Source organism: Lupinus angustifolius, chromosome LG02 (assembly GCF_001865875.1).
Source record: "Lupinus angustifolius cultivar Tanjil chromosome LG02, LupAngTanjil_v1.0, whole genome shotgun sequence".
NCBI lineage: Eukaryota > Viridiplantae > Streptophyta > Magnoliopsida > Fabales > Fabaceae > Lupinus > Lupinus angustifolius.
Window position 1 is genome coordinate 24283134 of NC_032010.1, and position 18369 is coordinate 24301502.

Genomic DNA, 18369 nt, shown 5'->3' on the forward strand with positions numbered 1-18369 from the left:
TTATAACATGTATTTGTTTCGGGTACATATATGTTGTCTCGCAAGTTGTGTTACAACACGTGCCATCAACTGTGATTGGTCAGAAAAATAATTAATTATTATTTTTTTAACTTAAATATATTTTTTCAACCAATGATAAACTAGTGGTACATGAAGTGCACAACTTGTGCGATAGTGCTCCCATTTGTTCCACACCAAATAAGCCTGTTGTCTGTACTTCCTTGGGGGCAAAGATACCATGTCTAAACTGAGACAAAAAAATGACAAACAGTTAAGCACTCCAAAACATCTTATATATTTTATAATTAATATTAGGGATTGTAAAATGTTTGTAATATAAATGTTTTTTTTATCAACCAAAGTGGATTAGAGCAAATTTATCTAGTAGGTATAGTCCACGACAAAGGAAGTCATGGTTCCTACCCACGATATTGGTGAACCAAGGTGATCCCATAGACATGGTCCACGAGTTATGGAGAGAGAAATTCTATAAAAAAGATAACTTATGAATATCATTCACAAGTCCTGCAAGGAAATTAATTAACAAATAACTCGTACCTAACATGCACGAGTTCAACAAAAAAAATATTATACTAATTTTCCTAAAATTGTTATAAAAAAATCAAAATACACCCTAAATTTTCCTAAATAAAGGTGGAAATATAAGATGTCTGGCCTATTTAACATATTACAACTCATGTATACATCTAACCTCTTTAAAAGTGTGTGACTTGTTAGTAGTATAAAACCTTGACATTTAAATATGTAAATAGACCTTTAAATAAGTTAATAAGTTTGTTTTTAAATAGAGTAACAAGTTTGTTTTACAAATCTATCCTCCAAACTCTCAATACTAAATTGGCTATATGATTTACATATTTTTTATTTAGTTTATTTATATATTATATAAATTAATTAATATACATATATAATAAAATTATATAGGTTAGTCTATTACATGTTTCTACCCTTATCTATAAAAATGGTGTCCCTTTAGTGTCTAATACATAAAACATTACTCTTTTTCTTATTGCCTTAAATATAAACACTTAGGCCTTGTTTCCTAATATATATATATATATATATATTCAACAGTTTAAGCTGTAAACTTCCAAATTTAATCAAGTTGAAACATTTTTTTCTGTCTTTTAATAATCTGGTTGAGGGCTTATGAATTAATTGATTATAATTTCCATTTCATTTAAAGTTTGCAGAAGACAAAGTGTATCCTTTATTATTGGTTTACCTGCTTAATAAGGAGTATAGTCTGAATATAGGGGTCCCTACAATAAACAAACTTGACATATGATAGCCATTTTAAAGGCAAAGAAACAAAATATAACCAATCAAACCATAACCATAGAAAAGCTTCACATACCTTGAATGGTATTTAATTTTGCTGCATTATTTCATGTATCATATCTATTATACCTGTGCATCTTTGTGATGGTGACAGAAGAAGAGAGAGCACACTCTCAACAAAACCAAATTCTCTTTGGTTATTCCTGGATTGTGCTCTCTCTCTTCTGTCAACAACATGAGATTTATATTCATATCTCATCATCACATGCATTCATTCATCTGCACTTTCTCTTCATTATAAACAAAAATGGTATCAGATATTATTATATTGCACCATACATGTATGATTTATAGAGAGAAAGATAGATATATAGAGGTGTGTAAGCTTATGATAAACGGTAGTGTTGTTATTTCAACCATCTAACAAATCAAATTATATATATATATTTCTATAAAAACTCATCTAAAAATAATAAAAAACAATTTAAATATTTGACATAAGCAAAATAGTGTGAAACAATTTAAACTCATAAATCAGTGTTTGACTTTGTAATATAAAAAATATAACTTGGCCACTACATAGGAATATTTTGAATTACACACTCAGATAAGTATTTGACATAAGCAAAATAGTGTGAATCATAGAAATTTTTTACTGTCTTTTAATAATGCTTTAATTAAGTATCAAATGATTAATAATATTATCAAAGGATAAGTGGCTCTGTGTAAGGTTCAAAACAAGAAAACCTTGTACTTTATATCTCATAACTCTACCAACTAAACAATTAAACTTATTCTTGAAACCTCTTAGGATTACTTGATCTTAAAATTCACCCTCAAAGCTTGCATTTTAAACAACCATCTATTTCTTCACAATAGATCCCAGATCTTGTTTGTAAAAATATTAAATACATATATACCTAATATTTATACACGCACCCACTGACATATATAACATTAGGAATTATGTTTATAGATTATATGTATAAGTACATTTATATGTCAAGGGTACGGATACAATCTTCAATAATGATTATAAACATCTCAGATCTAATACAAATGTGTAAAAATAAAAAGAATAATATGATATGTACATAGATTAATGCATGCATGATGGGTTATTATTGAAACAAGAATTAATGTTGAAGCATGAATTCATCACCTGATGCATATATATATTCATGTCTCTCCACCCAAAATCAGCAACACTGATTATATATTTGTTGAACTTTCTAGACATCATGCATGAGATGATAGGTTCAGGGCAATAAGATCCAACACAAAGGAAACAATGGGAATAGATGGCAACAAAAAAATTCTAAAGAAGGAGATTTATAATGGAAATGGAAAAAGATATGAAGTATTTTTTTTTTTATATTATTATTATTATTTTTGGGTGGAAAAAGAAGATGAAGGTTTGAGAGGAAAGGTAGAAAAACGTATGAAACAAAAACTCTATCTGAAAGGTATTGATAATGATCACAGTGCACTCGATAGGTTCTTATAGAATGATAGATGAAATGTTCTAAATGATGTCCTATTCTATGTGTTAAGTCAATCAGAATGTTTCATTTTATTAATTTTTTTATTTTAAAATTTTTATTTTATCTATGTGTTAATATTTAGTATATGATTGGTTTGAGACAGAGAACGTAACACCGTTAGGAACAGCTGATCTCATCATTATGACAAGGGTCATTACTCATCATCATATGCGGTGTCAACTAGAGATTTGGCTAACCTGCTAAGGATAATATCACATGTGAAATTTGATTTGGTCTAATTCTTGTTATTATCTAAAATATCACTCATATATTAGGTACAAGTGGGAAAATTGACCTCTATTTTTTATGAACCAAAACTAATTTGAAAAAATATCTCTTCATATAAAAGTATTAACCTATAATATCAATTTCAAAAATTGTTAGCTGAGAAGGGATGCTTCTAGTATAACTAACATAAATTTGATTAATTAAACAAAATATCAATAAATTAAAAACAAATTTTTTTGAGATAATATGAATGTGTCTTTTCAGTCACAATTGCTAATTGCTTTTGTACACAGGAAACAGCTCATTCGGATTTTGTGCATATCTTAGACTTGGGATATATAATATTCTCTATTATTCCTTATTTTTTATTGTTTAAGTTTTTCTTTGTCTGTTTAATTTTTTTATTGTTTTATAATATTTAAGGTTTGGTCAAAAAATTTAAAATTCTACCCTTCTTCATTTTTTTGTCTTTTAAAAATTAAGTAGAGTTTTAATCAAAATATACTATTTTAAACAGAAAATGATAAAATAAAATATGGAGTGAAAGGAGTTATTAGGTATTGCATTGCTATTTTGTCCAACATTCTGCATGATGCATCTTTTTCTTGGATCGGATCACCTATTCCAAAATGATGTCTCCAATCTTATTCCATACCATTTATATTTAAACGCATGGATTTAATATTTTATTTTTATAAAATAAAATTAAAATAAAGTGTTATTTTTATTTGTTGTCAAAAAATGATTAGATTGGAATACAGGGACATGAACTTCAAGGACAAAAGATCTCATAGAAAAAGATAAGAATTTCCATGACACGTTGTGGACATGCACAAGAATTGGTACCTTATTTATTTCAGTCATAACCTATGCATGGCAATGCATTTAATTTGGAACGGCCAAGTGTAAAATTTAATTTAATCAGATATGAAAAAATGGCTTATTATTAATTAGTCAAAGTAAAAGAAGACTATGGACAAATTCATTTCTAACTTCCATTACATAATCAATTTTTGACATGAATGCTTCTTGTATAAACATTATTACAGACTCTTGATACTCCACCATTTGTTATTAATTAACTATCAAATTCAAAGGGCTATTGTCAATATTCATTTAATGTTACATAAACAAATTGCAGCACTATATTCGTATACCTTGGCATTCAGTACCATCAATGGTCATGTACCGTGTTTACTAAACATTTCACTTCAAGGGATATCTTGGAGCTGTTGAAGTATATTTATTAGAGTATTCTTATATTCTTCTACTAAATTCTCCTACTAATCTTTTTATCCACAAAAAAGTGATATGTATCACTTGTAATCCAATCATTAACAATTAAAGTATCTTATTGCGACATATATCATCTTCTTTTGGGTATGAGGATTAGTAGGAGGATATATCATTTTCCTATTTATTATGGTACTTGTTGATACCGTAACTTGCAACAATTCTAAATGACACGAAATAATATTCATTGGCTGAGTCACGACCAGATCGCTCTCTTTAAGACGTTTATACTACAATGATATTTGTAGATAATATTACTGGATCAAACATTTTTGACCTTCACAAATAATTTCGGTTTGATAGGACAAATTTCAAATGGTGGCTGTTGGGAATGCTTGAAATATATTATTGTATTAGTCCAACATTGTCTATTATTGGAATAGAGTAGAGTAACCAATGTTATATATTGGACTCAGGTCCCTTGTTATAATGTGCACCACATATAAGCACCAAATAGAAACACCTCATGGGCAGGTGGGCCCATGGGTGTGCTAAGATTTGTAATCCTTGTTCTCTGATAATATCTTGGTAGCCGCTTAGTGCTCCCGAGACGTAGGCACAATTGGCCGAACCCTATTAACAAAATCTCTTGTTTCTTCTCTTCTATTTATTTTATGCACATTATTTGATTGCTTATGACCAACGTTATGCAATGATCACTTCCACTGTACCAATGTGACAATATAAGATGGAAAATTTTCTCATTATGAGAAAAGTTGTCCACATTCCTAAAAGTTACCCTCATAAAATTAGTTGTTGAGACTTGAGATAGATATTATTATGAATTTGGAGAAAACTTGAAGCTTGGAGTCTTGGACATTTCATTCAAAAGTTTAACCCTCTAACTTATGTATTTGTTTTAAGTAATATGTACTTACTCCTCAAGTGCTTGGTGAAAGTTAACTTGAACCATTTCTAGAGAGGTAGTTTGTTCAGGAAGTGAAATATGTCACATAAGATAAATTAAGGACTGATTTCATGAGAGGAGAGACACGTCAGCACCTACAACGATCTTACCATTGTGTCAAGACTCGTATTATGCTTTGACCAAAATTCATTTTATAAAGTTTGTACAAAAGGAGCCATCCGATAAATATTTTACAAGGTTGGGCAAAGCATAATGGGAGTCTTGGCACAACCTTATAAAACATTATGTTTTGCCCAAAATAATCACGGACACAAAAAGCGTTTAATTATACAACAACAACAAAACTTTAATTCCATTAAGTCCACACCATAATGTTTAACTACCTGGAAACTAAAATGGGACTCAACTTTGTCATCGTAACATAGATAGTATCTAATATCCAAGTTCTCTAGAGACCATAGCTGGCGTTGAAGTCATGTCTCATGAACATTGATACAAGATGTAACTTCACAATAAATAACTCAAAATTAAAGGTAATTTATAGTTAAACTCATAAAATATAAGTTCTATTCCTAAGTGTATGTCACGTTCGAACAAAGGTTAACTACCCGACAACAAGATTTGATTCAATCGGTATGCATCATGCTTGATTAGAATAGCTTCAAGCCTACTAACATACCCAACAACGGCTACAACATTATATTGGAGGCAATTATTCTATCACATTGTAAGGATTGGTCAGAGGCCAACAATCGAATATAAAAGATGTTATATACATGGTTGTCCTTCATGTTAGCTAAAGTAAACAAGATATGACTTTTATGATTGTCAATCATGCTCATACACCTACCTAGTAATATGGTGAAGAATATTCCTACACGCCAAATGCAAGGACATACCATAGTGGATAAGTTCATATTGCCGAAACACCAAAAGTAGTCCAAATTCATAACATTCAATTTGAGGCTCTTGAAAGGACAAGACCATGGCGTCCAAAATTATGACACTTCCCATTGGAGTGCTAGCCATTTCACTTCATTATAAAATCAAATAATCAAACAACTTTGAGTTTTAAATTAGTTTATGTAATTAATGAAAGTATCATTTACATCTGGTACGGGTCGACGAGATGTTAATATATGTTCAATCTGTAATTAACTCTGTCTAGATTTCAAATTGAATGACCAATATAATCCAAAAATGGACATAAAAATGTTCTATATGTTTTGACAAAATCAAGGCACAACAACCACTACTAAAAAAATGGAGATTGAGCTTCAAAACCAAACTCACATTTGCAACAATCTTGTTAATAATGGAACTAATAATTGAGATAATTACAAATAAATTTAAAATATAAATTTGTTCTCTATCTCAAAATAACACTGTTTTAACATTTTTTTAAAAGAAATTAGTTAGATTGACCGGTCGAAATTGTCCAACCGAAATCAAGCCACAAAATTTATATATATATATATATATATATTTAGTCCCCCATAAATTTCACAGCAAGTAAACAATTGTACTAGTGACACAAATATTTAACAAAATATTATTTTACTAGATCAACACCTTTTATAATTATATAATTAATTTGGCATATTAATGAAGTGCAAAGATATTTAAATCAGATTAGGTGTAAAAATTGGCTAAAAGGGTAAGAAAATCAATCTATTTGTGTCATTTGATTTGATTCCAATTTCCCCAAAAAAGAATTTTGCAGAAAAAAATAGTAGTTTTTAGAAATAAAATAATATTAAGAAATGTGATTGCGCCGTTTGATATTCCTCCATGCCGTTACATTACTCTTTCCTCTCATTGGTTCCCGCTTATAACACTCACAACATAATGTAATTGGAGCATATCTACTGTACTACAGTTTTGTATCTATGTGCCAGAAAATGATGTGATTGACAAAAAAAATATTTCGTAATTATAATTTAAATTTAAATCTATGATACATGGATTGATACAAAATGTAGGAATAGTTTTAATACATATTACTCTCTCCTTTTGTTTATTTTTTGCTCTGAAATTTCTTTTTCTTATCTTTATCATTATCATTATTATTTGTTTCTTTTCCGTCAAAATATATTTTCAATCATGTCATCGGTATGTCTCACTTCAACTTTCTATCTTCTATTTTTTCACTTCTAGGTTTAAACGCTTTTTTTTTCATTTGTAATAACATGTAACTTTAGATGAAATCCATTTTTCAATTTCCTGTCATTTTTAATTTCTTTATTTTTTTGAATCATTGAGTATGATTAACCTTGCAATACTCTTTTGGTGAAACTGGAGAAGATGTATTAGTTTGTTAGTGAAATGTCAAATTGGTGCTTGAGATGTTGTTCAATTTGGTCATTGAGATTACAAAAATATCAATTTGGTCATTCAATTGACTGATTTTGTAGTGATGCAAAATTGATTGATATTGTCAATCTCAGTGATGAAATTAACACTTTACTGTTTATATTGAACATGATCATGTGGTTGCAAACTTGTCTCTTATTTGAAAATGTTTGTGTTCTTTAATAGAGCTTGAGGCATACTGTGATTAGATCTTAACATGTAATGTGACAGCAAAATTTAGTTTTAGGATTCTGGTCTGTTCTTTAGCATATGGTTGCCCATCAAGTTAGATGCATTTGTTCATAATTTCTAGTGCTTGATTATATAATTGTAGCAATCTTTAAATACTGTGCTGTACATGTGAAGAAAATTAATGGTAGTAGTAGTAGTCTGTTTTATATGTTTAATCCTAGTTGTCCATTTTTATTTTGGTAGCTTGCTCCGAACATTGTTGTTGTTTACTGTTTGAGGCACAGATGTCTCAAATATATCTAGACATTTTGCAAATTATCAAGTTCATAAGCATCTAACTAAGAGTAAATCCTCAATTTAGTCCTTAAAAAATGTAAGTGTTGCCATAGGCCCTTAATAGTTTACATTTGTCTCCAATTAAGTTCTTCAAATATTTAATACTTCACCATATTGGGTTTTCCTAAGTAAGCCTTGGCACAATAATAAGGTTGTTTGCCTTGTGATTGGAGCCTTGTGCATTGGATTGTCCTTTTTATTCGTTTTTCTAGGGACATAATTTAGGACAAAAAACTTTCAAGAACATATCTGATGGCACCTATATCTTTTGAAGCCTTTACTGAGGATGGACAATTTGTTGTGGTTGATTATTATTGTTGTTGTATATTTGACTTTTACTAATACTTTTGAATTAACATATAGGAAAAGGGACGGCCACTACCAAAGTTTGGTGATTGGGATGTTAATGATCCAGCTTCAGCTGAAGGGTACACAGTAATTTTTAACAATGCCAGAGATGAGAAAAAGACAGGTGGCAAAAATGAGTCACCTGCAAAGGCTGATTCTAAAACCAAACCTGCTGCATTTGATCCTACAAAATCTCAGAGAGTAAGATGTTCTTGATTAAACTTCTCTCTAAATTTGCATATACACTGGTATTATATGTGTTTGTCTATGTGAACAAAAGATTTCTCTGAATAGGCTAATTGTTAGATCAAATATTCTAGTATTACAAAAATGCTAACTATGATTTAATAGATTTATCTGTGCATCTGTTATAATAGATTTCTGGTTTTGACCGGTTTTGACCGGTTTTGACCAGTTTTTGACCGGTTTTGATACTTGGCCGGTTTAACACCTGTACCGTACCGGTTAGAGGCCTGGTTCACCGGTTTTCCGGTTGAACCGGCCGGTACGATATGGTTTTAATAACTATGTTGTAATCACTAAATTGAATAGGTGCTAGGCGCTCAAGAGTTAAATCACAAGCTTTGTCTTTATTAACCTTTCCTTTTCATGAATGACTCACTTAACTTTCAGAAAAAATGGTTTTGCTGCGTACAAAGCCCTGCTGCAGAACAATAACAATGGTGTTAAAAGCTTGAACAGAAGAAGATGTTTATGTGTAATTAGCTCCTAGTGTTTTCTTAATGATAGGAGCTGTAGAGCCATAACTACAAAACTTATTTGGTTTAAGGTTGGTTTGGGTCTGTTTTTAGATAAGAAGCTATCTAATCAGAAGTAATAAATAATATGTGGTTTGGTTTGATTTCACTGATTTATTTATGTAATGAGATTTGATCAAAAAATTGTATAAAGTTTAGATCAGGTGTGATTTAGTTCAGTTTTTTAATAAAAAATAAAAATAAACACTACTTGAAGTGACAAATTCATATAAAAATATGTTTATTTCGAAACTATAAGTTTAATAGATTTTAAAATTGTTAAACGTTGATGAAAAAATCAATAAATTTATTCAAGACTTCAAGTAAAACACTTTAATAATAATATTCACGATTACTAAAAACAAAACTAGCAACAACAATATAAACAAGTAAAACAACAAAGCAACACAAACACAAGTATAATTATAATAATAAGAAAGTGTTAACCATTAGAAATTATGAAAAGCATGTATTTTAGATTATCAATTATAAGACTAATTATATTTGTAAATTCAAATAATCTTTATCTTTTGTATATATATATAATTAGTATTGGTCAGACTAGTTTTTTAAATTGGAATAAAAAATCGAATTTAATCAATTTTATAAAATTCATTCCAATATCATCTAAACAAATTCGGTTTTTGTCTGTATGAATTTTTGGACTAGTTTTCAATTTTCTTCCTACATCTAGATGAATTGATTGGCAACAACTTAATACATGAATTGATTGGCAACAACAATAGTTTTGTTTTCTCCTTCTTTTTTTTTTATACTACCAAATATATCTCCTTACTATATGGGTAAAGAGAGTAAAAAACTAATTCCTTTTAGAATATATGATTACTTTCTCAATAAATGTTGTTCCCGTGAATTAAATTTTTAACATTTTGGTCTTCTTGTGATTACTATCAGTAGTTCTTGAGCCTACTTTTGTACCAATAGCATATTACTAACTCTTTACTAATAGTATATTACATCTATATTTGCCATATGAAATTTGAGCTTAGTTTGTATTAATACCAAGGCATTCATAGCACTGGCTTTGAACATACACCTTTGTTGACAAAATATACCCATCTACTTCTTTTTAATTACCTGGGTCCTTTTCATGATGTACTATCTGCTAATAATGATAATAAAATAAAATCAAAGGATAAGACCAACAATTTTTTCAGTGGGGGATAATAAAGATAACTTATAAATATGTATATTTATTTAAGATAATAAGTTTATAATCCTACAGCAGTTGGTATAGTGAACAAAATCATATGAAAAGAAAATGACGTTGGATGCATTGGTGTTTTCTTCAATTCTTTTTTTAGGTTACAAGTATAAATATTTAGATAATTAGAATAAAAATAACACAAATTCCTTTATATAAATAATGAAAAATAAAAATATAACTAAATTTACCATTCAATAAAATTCAATTATTTTCTCTTGTTTGAGTAAACAAGACTATTTTAGTAACAAATTTGTTTAATGTACACAGAAATTTGAAAAGTGTCGTATAAATAGATTCAAAACACACAAAAAATTAAAACGATCTTACAAAAAGAACCAAGAGGAATAAATATTTAAATTATGATGGAAACGTATAAATATACAATAGAATTTGACAAATAACTTTTCTATATAAAAAATAATAATGTTAATTTAAAAACAAACGTGGGACAACTTTGAGCTGTATTTTGTTTTATGCGTGTTTTCTAGATACTACAAATGATATTTTCTCACCTTTTTGGGTAATGTATTAATCTCTTTATTTCGAAGTTCATGACTACTCCTCTTAACAAGTGTCGCTCACAAAAATTAAAAAATTAATCTTGAGAATCCAGTAAGATCTTACACCACTTAACCGGTGTCTGATTGGTTTTTATGATTGTTTTAATATACATGTATAAATAAATGAGAAATAAAAAATATTAAATTTATTGTAAGACATGGTAATATTTTCGTTTTATATATATATATATATATATATATATATATTTTCGTTACCCCTAATATATATATATATATGTGTGTGTGGGGTAGTAACTAGTGAGGGTTGGATCAACCTGGGTCGGTCCATGTGATATAAAACAAAATAAAAGTTTGGAGAATTGGAGAGAGTAATGAAGAGTGGTGAACATTTTTCATTGTTTGAGACAACTAGAGTTAGAGGATGGTTTATCCGCAGAGTATTTTCAATCTCAATGTTTGTAGCCATATGCTTCATATGGCTTTTCAGATTGAGCCATAAGGGTCATCCATATTGGCCATGCCTTGCTTTATTTGCTGCAGAAATATGGTTCGGTTTCAGTTGGCTCTTTAGTCAATCCCTCAGATGGAATCTTATCTTCAGGAAAACCTTCAAAACTAGGCTCTCCCAAAGGTATACCCTCAACTTTCATTGTATATTTAGTTTCAAGTTTGATATATCCTCCAAATGGAATCACCTGTCTCAAAATGAGTGTGTTCTCGTATTTCTAACCAATGAGTTTTCTTCAAGTAATGTTTTTAGAATTTTTTATTTTAATAAAGTGTCACTTTTTCATTAGATTGAGACAGGTGATTTTTGAGTTTGAAGCTATCCCAACTTAAAACTAAACATGTTAGTTCATCTAGCTATTGGGAAGTCAACGGTCTATTTGGTTTGTCTATATGTTTCAATGATATTTAAAAAAAAAATAATACAAATGAATGAATGATGAATAATATGATGCAGATACGAAGATAAGAGTTTGCCGAGTGTGGACATATTTGTATGTACGGCGGACCCGGATATTGAACCACCAATAATGGTGATAAATACAGTGTTATCTGTTATGTGTTATGATTATCCAGCTGAGAAAATTAGTGTGTATCTCTCTGATGATGCTGCTTCTGATATCACTTTCTATGCTCTTCTAGAAGCTTCTACTTTTGCTAAACATTGGTTACCATTTTGCAAGAGATTCAATGTGCAACCTACTTCACCTGCTGCTTATTTTAATACCCTTCATCACTCAAAACCTTATCCACAAAACTTGGAACTCGTCAAGGTATAATAAATTAATAATTTTTTTAAATATATAATAGGTGTTGATGATAAAAATATGTATACACGGATAATATATATAAAAGTCTTATAAATTGTTATTACATCGTGTACCATTTATACTTAATCATTATTAGTTCTTTAAAAATGCAAATGAACGATGAATATATATATTGATGTATAAATCTTTACTATTAAGTTTCACATATATTATTCTCTAATTTGTTTGGTATGGGTACATTATTTAATGTTGTAGAAATTATACGAAGATATGAAAATAAGAATCGAAGATGCAGCTAAGTTGGGAAGAGTGGCCAAGGAAATACGTTCAAACAATCACAGATTTTCTCAATGGGATTCGTATTCTTCTCGACGTGACCATGACACAATTCTTCAAGTATATTACTCTCTCACATTTTCTATACATAAGTATATAGTAATATTTTTATTTGGTTTGTGAAAAAATTTCTTATTTTTTTATTTCTAATTATTATTGATAATTATAATAGTAATATTGTGTTTTCATTACATATCTATTTCCAATTATTTCCTTTCTATTATCTCAACATGTTTGAATTCAAATGAATTTATGAGTTTTGTGATTATCCTTCTATATGTCTAATAATGCATGTTTTCTCTTGTTCTTTTATTTTATTATTACCAGATCCTACTTCATAAAAACGACAAGCATAATTCTAAAGATGTAGATGGATTTATTTTACCAACACTAGTGTATTTGGCTCGTGAGAAGAGACCTCAATATCATCACAATTTCAAAGCTGGTGCAATGAATGCTTTGGTATTATTGTTAATAATCCAAGCACATGACTAATTAGTGATTATATTATGTTCCATTTTGTGAAATTAATATATTGTCACAATATTTTCTTGGACCTATATATATGTGCAGATAAGGGTGTCTTCAAATATTAGCAATGCAAAAGTGATTCTAAATGTAGATTGTGACATGTACTCAAACAATTCACAATCAGTGAGAGATATTCTTTGTTTTTTCATGGATGATGAGAAAGGCCATGAAATTGCTTATGTTCAGTATCCACAGAATTTTCAAAATCTCACCAAAAATGATTTATATGGGAATGCTATGTTTATACCTAGTGAGGTGAGTTAAATTTGGTGGAATCAAAAGTTGTACATTGCTTCAATTATTCCACTTGCATTACCTCTTTTTTTATTTGCATATTAACTTTTCATATTAGAGAATGGTATGTTTTAGTGAGAACATATTTCATTTGTTATTTCAATACAACATACAAAAACAACAATATGCCCTATACTAACTTTGTGTTCCAATATAGTTAGCTCGGTCGATAGACGTGTAAGACATAAAATGTGAGTATCTGACTTCAAACCCCCAATAACTGCACAATTTCGTATGTGTAGGTGGAGCTCCATGGTGCAGATGGTTATGGTGGCCCATTGTATATTGGAACTTGCTGCTTTCATAGAAGAGATGCTCTAAGTGGGAAGAAGTATGATAGTGGATATAGGATTGATTGGAAGAATGAGATTGACCATGCCATAGAATCAAATTTACAAGAACTAGAAGAAAAATCAAAAGCTTTAGCAAGGTGCACTTATGAAGAAAACACTCTATGGGGGAAAAAGGTGAATAATCTACTCTCTCTTTCACAAACACAAACACAAACACAAAATAAGTCCTAAGAAGGACAAATATGATGACATGTTTAAACTTTTTTTGAGTACTAATTTGAGATTTAACTCTAAATTGTTTTTTAGATGGGTTTAAGATATGGGTGTCTAGTAGAGGATGTGATAACAGGATTATCAATACAATCACAAGGGTGGAAATCAGTGTACTACAACCCAATGAGAAAGGGTTTCTTAGGTGTTGCTCCAACAACTTTGCTTCAAATACTTGTTCAACATAAGAGGTGGTCTGAAGGACATTTTCAAATTATGTTTTCTAACTATAGTCCTTTGTGGCATGCTCCTGGAACCATAAAACTTGGTCTAAGAATGGGTTATTTGCACTTTAACTCATGGGCAACTACCTCTTTGCCAATACTATGTTACTCCATTATCCCTTCACTATATCTCCTTAATGGCATTCCATTGTTCCCTAAGGTAATAATCTCATTCTCCTTACCTCAACAGATTTAGAACTTCTTTCACCTTCAAAACCTTTTATAAATATAAAATGGTCACTAACACAGAAATACATTAATGTAACAGATATGTAGCCTATGGTTTATACCATTTGCATATGTAATACTTGGGGAGAGTATTTATAGTTTGGTAGAGTTTTTGATATTTGGAGGCACAATCCAAGGTTGGTGGAATGATCTTAGAATGTGGTTGTATAAAGGAACAAGCTCTTATCTATTTGCTTTCATAGACAACATCTTCAAGTTCTTTGGGCTATCAGATTCACCCTTTACAATCACAACTAAGATCATGGATGAAGATGTTTCCCAACGTTATGAGAAAGAAGTTATGGAATTTGGAGCATCTTCTCCATTGTTCACTATATTAGCAACACTTGCATTGTTCAACTTGTTTTGCTTACTTTCCACTTTAAAGGACTTGTTGGTCCTTGGTGAAAATGGTTTTAGAGATTATGAGGAAATGGTGTTGCAGATTCTGTTGTGTGGTTTTCTAGTTTTGATCAATTTTCCAATATACCAAGGACTTTTCTTAAGGAAGGACAAGGGAAGATTGCCAAGTTCTCTTGTTATTAAATCAACAACATTGGCTCTTAGTGCATGTATTATCTCCAAAATTTTCATATGATCAAGTTAAGTAGTGTTTCATTATTGTATATAATATTTTGATGTAATGTTTATAAGTTTGGAGTGAAGTACTAAGATGTACCTATTTGGCAACATAATTTACTACCAAGAGTATTAAGTGTTTGTTTGTCCCATGTACTTTCATAACATTATATATATATACATTATTAATCTTATACATACATCTATGTGCTTATATAAGTAACATAATGACTATATATCTACATTATTAATCTTATTAACTTGATTATTGAAGGAAAAAAATGTTATTTTTACAATAAATTTGTGCCAATTTTCTTGTTCTTTTCTTTTTTTAATGATTTTTTTTAACTTGTAGAGGTAAAATATGAAAATAAGTGAAAGATATTGATATTGATAATTTTTTGGATACTAACCAAGAGTATTCTTTTTTTATTTTGTACGGAACTAATCTCTTTTGGAGTTGATGTTGTCCCTCCCGATAAATGTCATTTCTCGGTAATCAAACTCTCACCCTTGAAATCTAGTGGAGTTACAAAAATTAAATTTCTACAGATAATGTTTCTGAAAACAAAAAATCTTTCTGAATCTCATTTTTGGGCTTTTATTTGAGTATGGATTTGGTAAAGTGAATGAATTGAGCCCAGTTCTCTTATACAAGTTGTTATTGAATCACGTCCATTGATTCTGTTCTTTACCATTCGCCGCCGTCGCCGCCGCAATTGACTACTTTTGTCGCCGGAGAAGTAGCTTCAAATCGCGCATCAAACGCTGAAACGTCGGAATTCGTAAAGTGAGCAACATCGTTTTTCTTATTTTATTGGATTTTAGAACCCTATCAATTTCAACTTAACCTCATTATTTACTAATTTTTAAGTTCTTTATGGATTTTAGAATCCCAATTTGTATGCTAAACTTGTATTACTCTCTTATTTTTCATATTCCAGATATTCCATTGGAGTAGTGTTTAGTGAAGTTCAGTTCAATAACTCTTAAGTTGTGTTAATTGGTGCAATTAAGGTTTTTGATCAATCATTTTAGTATGGATATAGCACACTGTTATTTAGAGGGTAATGCTGATGCTGTGGAGTTTTGTCCACATAATTCATACCACAATGTTTTTGCTGCTTCCACTTATACATTACAAGAAGGTGGTCAGCCAAGTCGACACGGAAGCGTTTCACTCTTCGATATCGATGCGGAAACAGGCCGCCTCGACATGGTTTATAATGTGGAGACCTCTGGGATATTTGATATAAAGTGGAATCCAGGGGGTGGGCATGTGAGTCCTTGTTTAGCTCAAGCAGATGCTGATGGATACTTAACAATTCAAATGCTCCAGGGTAATGGAGTTGGAGGTAATCGTTTAGTCCTTTGTTCTTGTCTATTACAAAATCAATTTCTGCATCAGATGAATTTTTGACCTGGTTCCTTTAAGAGACAATTAGGGTTTTTCGGGTTTTTAAAGTGTTTTTCCGGGTAATATGCTGGTCCACTGACCCAGTTCTGAAAATTATAAAAGTTTGGCATTCATGTCTATAACTCTATTCTGGAATGGGGAGTAGAAGCATGATACTGGAAATTAAAGTGCAGTAGTTAGCTGATAAATTGACACTGGAAAGCACCAGGGATTTGTATAAGACATTCAATAATGATTTACTTATCACTGACATTATGAAAATGTCAAGCTTAAAACTTTGGTTTCTCTACTTGCAAATGAGATGACAAAAAGTTCACATCTGACTGGGCATGCAGTTGGTCATTTTATATTAGGAGGATTGGTTTTTTTTCTTTTAGCTTAATGGGAGTACTGGTTCAATTATCTATTAGGATCCTGCACTTACAATTAAATTTCAATCATTATCCTCCACATTTGAAGTTTCTTGTTTGTAGATAGGTAAGTAGTGACCCATGGCAAGTTTGTCAAAGAAATCTTGCATATTCTCTCAGGGGATACTCTGACAGTGAGTGATGGACTCATCCATAAACATCATATATTCTCTTGTTACCGAGGTTTTATTTGGTGCTAAATACATGTTCTATCATTCTTATTCTGTTACGTTGTATTAATATTTGTTATTGTTGTTTCTATGCTAGGGGCTTATCTAAAACAGATGACCAGTGAAAAAATTAGTGATTCTATGTGCCTGTACCTTGACTGGAACCCTTCAGAAACATCCATCACGGTAGGGCTTTCCGATGGCTCCGTATCCATTGTTTCTCTTTGTGAATCCAAGCTGGAGGTACAGCAAGAGTGGAAGGCTCATGATTTTGAACTCTGGACAACCTCCTTTGATATCCACCAGCCAAATTTGGTATATACCGGCTCTGATGATTGTAAGTTCAGTTGTTGGGATTTGCGGGATAGCCCTTCCAATCTGGTATTTCAGAGCTCCAAAGTCCACAAGATGGGAGTTTGTTGCATCGAAAAGAGTCCTCATGACCCAAATAGCTTATTAACTGGCAGCTATGACGAATACTTGAGGGTATGGGATTTAAGATTTATCTCGAAACCTGTTAACGAGACTTCAATCAGCTTAGGGGGAGGAGTCTGGAGGGTGAAGCATCATCCATTCATTCAAGGCCTAGTCTTGGCTGCTTGTATGCACAACGGTTTTGCGATTGTTGCCATTAAAGGCGACAAAGCTGAAGTGTTGGAAACTTACAAGAAGCATGATTCACTTGCATATGGAGCAGATTGGCAAAGAGGAGAAGCAAATCAGGAAGGAGGTGGGACAAGTAAACCAGTAGTGGCTACTTGCTCATTCTACGACAAACTTGTTCGAGTATGGCGGCCGGAAAATGACATATGCCTTGCATTATGATGCTTAATGCTAGAGGCTCTATTTGGAAATGTAATGCATAACAATTAATTCATTGAATCATGATTTGTAGTGAATTTGGAAACATGAAACCTGGCATTTGCAACAATTCAAATTTGCTGATTCAATGTTAGTGTAACCTAAATTCCTATTTGTTAAAGAAAACAGTGTTGATTTTTAATGAAGGTTGTGCAGTATGCAGCAGGACATTATAATGGCCAAGCTCTCTTGTTATTAAATCAATATCATTGGATCTTAGTGCTTGTATCCTCTCCAAAATTTTCATTTGATGAAATTGAGTAGTACTTCATTATTGTATATATTATTTTGATGTAATCTTTAACTTTCTAATGAGAGTTTAAATTGTAAATTTTTTTACGTTGTCGGCATATCATCATCTACTATTGATTTGTAAAATGTACCTATTGGCAGCATATTGAACTACCAATATGTTTGTTAGTCCCCTATACTTTCATAACATTTTATATAGTTCTACATTATTATTCTGATATGTACCTCTATGTTCTTGCTTATGAAAGTAACATAAT

The 18369-nt window shown here is 30.7% G+C and overlaps 3 protein-coding genes across 4 annotated transcripts; all 3 read left to right on the forward strand.

Annotated features, from left to right (window-relative positions):
- On the forward strand, positions 7305–9232 carry LOC109329324 (RPM1-interacting protein 4-like). Its single transcript, XM_019563000.1, has 3 exons — positions 7305–7347; positions 8479–8664; positions 9097–9232. Exons 1-3 carry the CDS (start codon positions 7339–7341, stop codon positions 9139–9141), a joined length of 240 nt encoding a protein of 79 aa, XP_019418545.1. The 5' UTR covers positions 7305–7338; the 3' UTR covers positions 9142–9232.
- On the forward strand, positions 11291–15147 carry LOC109342122 (cellulose synthase-like protein E1). The gene is made up of 8 exons (XM_019580152.1): positions 11291–11601; positions 11935–12250; positions 12503–12643; positions 12911–13045; positions 13157–13369; positions 13651–13875; positions 14008–14355; positions 14464–15147. The coding sequence occupies exons 1-8, from the start codon at positions 11342–11344 to the stop codon at positions 15019–15021; spliced, it is 2196 nt and encodes a 731-aa protein (XP_019435697.1). The 5' UTR covers positions 11291–11341; the 3' UTR covers positions 15022–15147.
- LOC109342124 (diphthine methyltransferase homolog) lies at positions 15623–18139 on the forward strand. 2 transcript variants are annotated; one of them, XM_019580155.1, is made up of 3 exons: positions 15623–15792; positions 15947–16357; positions 17100–18139. In XM_019580155.1, exons 2-3 carry the CDS (start codon positions 16042–16044, stop codon positions 17822–17824), a joined length of 1041 nt encoding a protein of 346 aa, XP_019435700.1. In that variant the 5' UTR covers positions 15623–15792; positions 15947–16041; the 3' UTR covers positions 17825–18139. The 2 variants fall into 2 exon arrangements, with proteins under 2 accessions (XP_019435700.1, XP_019435699.1); XM_019580154.1 differs by having other exon boundaries at positions 15624–15792; positions 17097–18139.